General features: G+C 37.1%; 1 protein-coding gene across 1 annotated transcript; it reads left to right on the forward strand.

Annotated features, from left to right (window-relative positions):
- The first annotated feature begins 2,173 nt into the window (after positions 1–2,173).
- LOC148511986 (olfactory receptor 2K2-like) lies at positions 2,174–3,115 on the forward strand. The gene has a single exon (XM_088482375.1). It carries the CDS (start codon positions 2,174–2,176, stop codon positions 3,113–3,115), a length of 942 nt encoding a protein of 313 aa, XP_088338501.1.
- The last annotated feature ends 609 nt before the right edge of the window (positions 3,116–3,724 follow it).

The following is a 3,724-nucleotide window of genomic DNA, read 5'->3' on the forward strand; positions in this document are numbered from 1 at the left end:
CGTAAGACTGCATATATGTCAGCCACCCACTTAATACAGACCAGGTGGTGAAGCTGTGGACTCAATTCTGGACCAAAGAGATTACATGACAGCAGAAAGAGTGGTGATCCGGACCACTTCCCATTTGAGCTCATGTAATAGTTTCATCTTTCTCATGGCCTAAATTATTGCTATTACCAGCTAAAGAATTTAATATTTTGTCTACTGCCCTAATATAATATATTTTATATATTTAAATGTCTTTATATTTATACTGTGTATGGCATAATTGTAATATATAGATACTATTTTTTATGAGCACTGTTCTATGAGATATGATTGCAAACTTCTAACATACTCAGCTCTAATAGATCAACTGATGGGACCTTTTTTCTCCCTTTGATTTACATATACCGCAATGTATGTATGGGCGAAAAGGTAATGCCCATCAAACCTGCACAAAGATACCATTACAGGAGTCAGCTTAAACTGGTTGCTGTAGTCTGGTACGCCCATTACTTCTCATTTAAAATTAGGAGGTGGGGTCCCAGTAACATATCTGCCGAAGCTGGGAGTTTTAAAGAAATCATTATAGGAAGAATTTACCACTAGACTACATGAGTGGGCTATGTATAAGTCACCTCACAAGGGAGGAGGGAAAATGTATCACTGTGTTGAATCCATGAACATTCAAGCTTAAAAGAAAACTTTATAGATGCAACCTACTGCATTTTTACGTGAGTGGGGTAAGCAGATTAGCATTAGAGATATCATATACCATCGATATTGGATCGGTATGATTTACCAATGCCGGGAGACCGGCACCAGTGAAGATCCCGACTGCGCTAAAGGAAAGTATAAACTAACCTAACCCCCCTCTGAGTGCCTAACCCTAACCCCCCCTTCCCCACTGCCTAAACCTAATCCTCCCGGTGGGGTGCCTAACCCTAACCTCCCACCGGGAGTCCCTAACCCCCCTTCCCCTAGCCTAACCCTAACCCTCCAGGTGGGGTGCCTAACCCTAAGTCCTCCACATTGGGCACTTGCTATTGCACTTGCCATTCTAGTACATGTAAGAGCAGCAGCAGGACTAGCAAAATATGGCTGTGCTCTGGCCTTTGCTTTCACTGCATTATAACAGGTCCACCTTATAACAATCTGAAAATATAACAATGCATGATAAGATATCTTGCAATTCAGAGCAAACAATTACTACCAAAATCATTTAGCGACTACTAATTTGTTTAGTTTAGTTTTTTATGAGTGTATCTCTATAATGCACAGTCACGCATTCACAGCAGCATTTTGCTATCAGAGATGCAATAATACTGCATTTTTCCACCTGGTCACTCCCACTGCAGCAATGCGTCGTCCATGTCACTGTCTTCCCAACTCCTTATGAGTCCCGCAGCTAGGTATCAACTTCACACTCATGGTGATCTCCGCCTGTGGTCACCAGGGGACATGGCCTACTAATGACAAGGTGGTCCAATAAACATATGAAGGAGTGACATAATTATATACAGTATGTAATACCACAGCAGTATATGTCCCAACTGTGCGGCAAAAAATAATACTGATACAAGTTGAGTCTCCCATATCCAAAATGCTTGGGACCAAGGGTATTTTGGAAATCGGAATATTCCGTATTTTGGAATATTTGTATACCATATTGAAATGTCTTAGGAACAGGGCCCAAATCTAATCACAGTATACACCTTATACACACAGCCTGAAATTATATTATACAATATTTTCAATAAATTTGTGGTTCAAACAAAGTTTGTGTACATACATGAAATTAATTTATGTTTCATATACACACTATACTCAAAGCCTATAGGTCATTTTATACTTTATATTAATAATTTTGTGCCTTAAACAAAGTTTGTGAACCATCAAAAAGCAAAGGTTTCACTATCTCAGTCATGCTGAAAATATTCCGTATTTCGGAACATTCCATGTTTCAGAATATTTGGATATGGGAGACTCAACCTGTTTGTTAGAAGCCTTAAATTCTTGTAATGTAAACATTTGGTATCAGTAATGGAATCGGTATGTAATAATCCTTTGAACATACCTCATAAAGCTATATAAGGGGTATATTGATTGGCTTAAATTAATCAAATGTGTTTTTCAATGTTTACAATGTAACAGAATAATCACTGTTTTATTTCTCAACTTTTTATTTAGAATGGCTGGGAGAAATGGCACGCTGGGCATGGAGTTTATTCTTCTTGGACTCACCAATGATCCTTTGGCACAAATCGTCCTCTTTGTTATTTACTTACTTATCTACCTGGTTATAATTTTTGGAAACTTCCTTATTATTTTGGTAACAATTGCAGACACCAGCCTTCAGTATCCGATGTATTTTTTCCTTGCCAACCTCTCCATTCTGGATATCTGTTACGCAACATCCATTATGCCCAGATTACTGAGGGACCTTTTAGCTGTCAAAAAGAACATTTTATTTGCAGAATGTGCTGCACAAATGTACATATCACTGGTTATGGGAGAGGCACAATGTATTGTGTTAGCCGTAATGGCTTCTGATCGATATATAGCGATATGCTACCCATTACATTATACAACAATTATTCGCAGGTCTGTATGCATCAAGCTAGCCACAGGAACATGGATTTGTGGACTCCTTATAGCGATTCCCAGTGTTGTTCTTGCATTCAGTCTGGATCTTTGTGGACATAATGAAATAAATCATTTTGGGTGTGAGATTACAGAAACGCTAGCATTAGCATGTGGCAATATTTCAGCAATGGAGCTTGTGAACTACATTATTGGAACAACATTGTTAATAATTCCAGTTGTTTTTATCCTAACATCTTATATTAAAATAATAAGAACTATTTTAAGACTTTCCTCTGCTGCAGCACGGAAAAAAACTTTCTCCACTTGCGGGTCCCACATTATGGTTGTAACAATATTTTATGGCTCAGCGATGATTTCATACATAAAGCCAAAGTCCTCCACTTCTTCAGATACTAACAAAATGTTGTCCCTATTTTATAGCACAGTTACACCAACACTGAACCCTATAATTTATACACTTAGAAATAAGGAAGTTAAAACTGCCCTGAGGAAGGTGACCAGGAAACTGATGTATCTTAAAATATGATTGTGCTATTTTCATGAAAGTATAAGAGACCCGTATGTATTATTACATTAATGTGTTTTATTTCTATCATGCTTTGCACTAAAATGAGAATTAATTAGGGCTGTGCCGGGCTACTCTATACTCTCTTTATGCCCACACGATACTGAACGCAATTACAAACAGCATAGGGCACTTGGCTACACACGTACGCAGTAAGGGATTTTTTTTACCACTACCAATTATAATTTTTACATTGTAAAATAGCAGAGCTTGTGATTGGATGGGTAGTAAAGGGCAGTCACAGTGACAAAAAGTAAAACAATGTCTCCTAACGCAAGATACTCAACTCTAAATGCTTCTCCATACATACCATTACCAATACAATGTAAAATAAAAATATGTCCAAATGCTAAATGTGTTTTATTAATAAAATTCTGCATGAAGGATGATTTCTTTGTCACTTTTCATGTTCTTTGATGCTGTAGTAAAAAAAAGCTCTTAAATATTAGTACTGTGTTCTGTAAATACTATTAATTTTAAGGATATGTAATTTTTTATCATCCATATTATGCCTTCATTTTAATATTAAAGGCAGGATAAGATAACAAGGCTGTATTATAAGAGGAGGGC

This window comes from Taudactylus pleione, unplaced genomic scaffold (assembly GCF_031769625.1).
Source record: "Taudactylus pleione unplaced genomic scaffold, aTauple2 ptg000286l, whole genome shotgun sequence".
Taxonomy (NCBI): domain Eukaryota; kingdom Metazoa; phylum Chordata; class Amphibia; order Anura; family Myobatrachidae; genus Taudactylus; species Taudactylus pleione.

Coding starts and splice junctions, on each gene's coding strand:
- LOC148511986 (XM_088482375.1), top strand. CDS start 2,174: ATGGCTGGGAGAAATGGCACGCTGGGCATGGAGTTTATTCTTCTTGGA.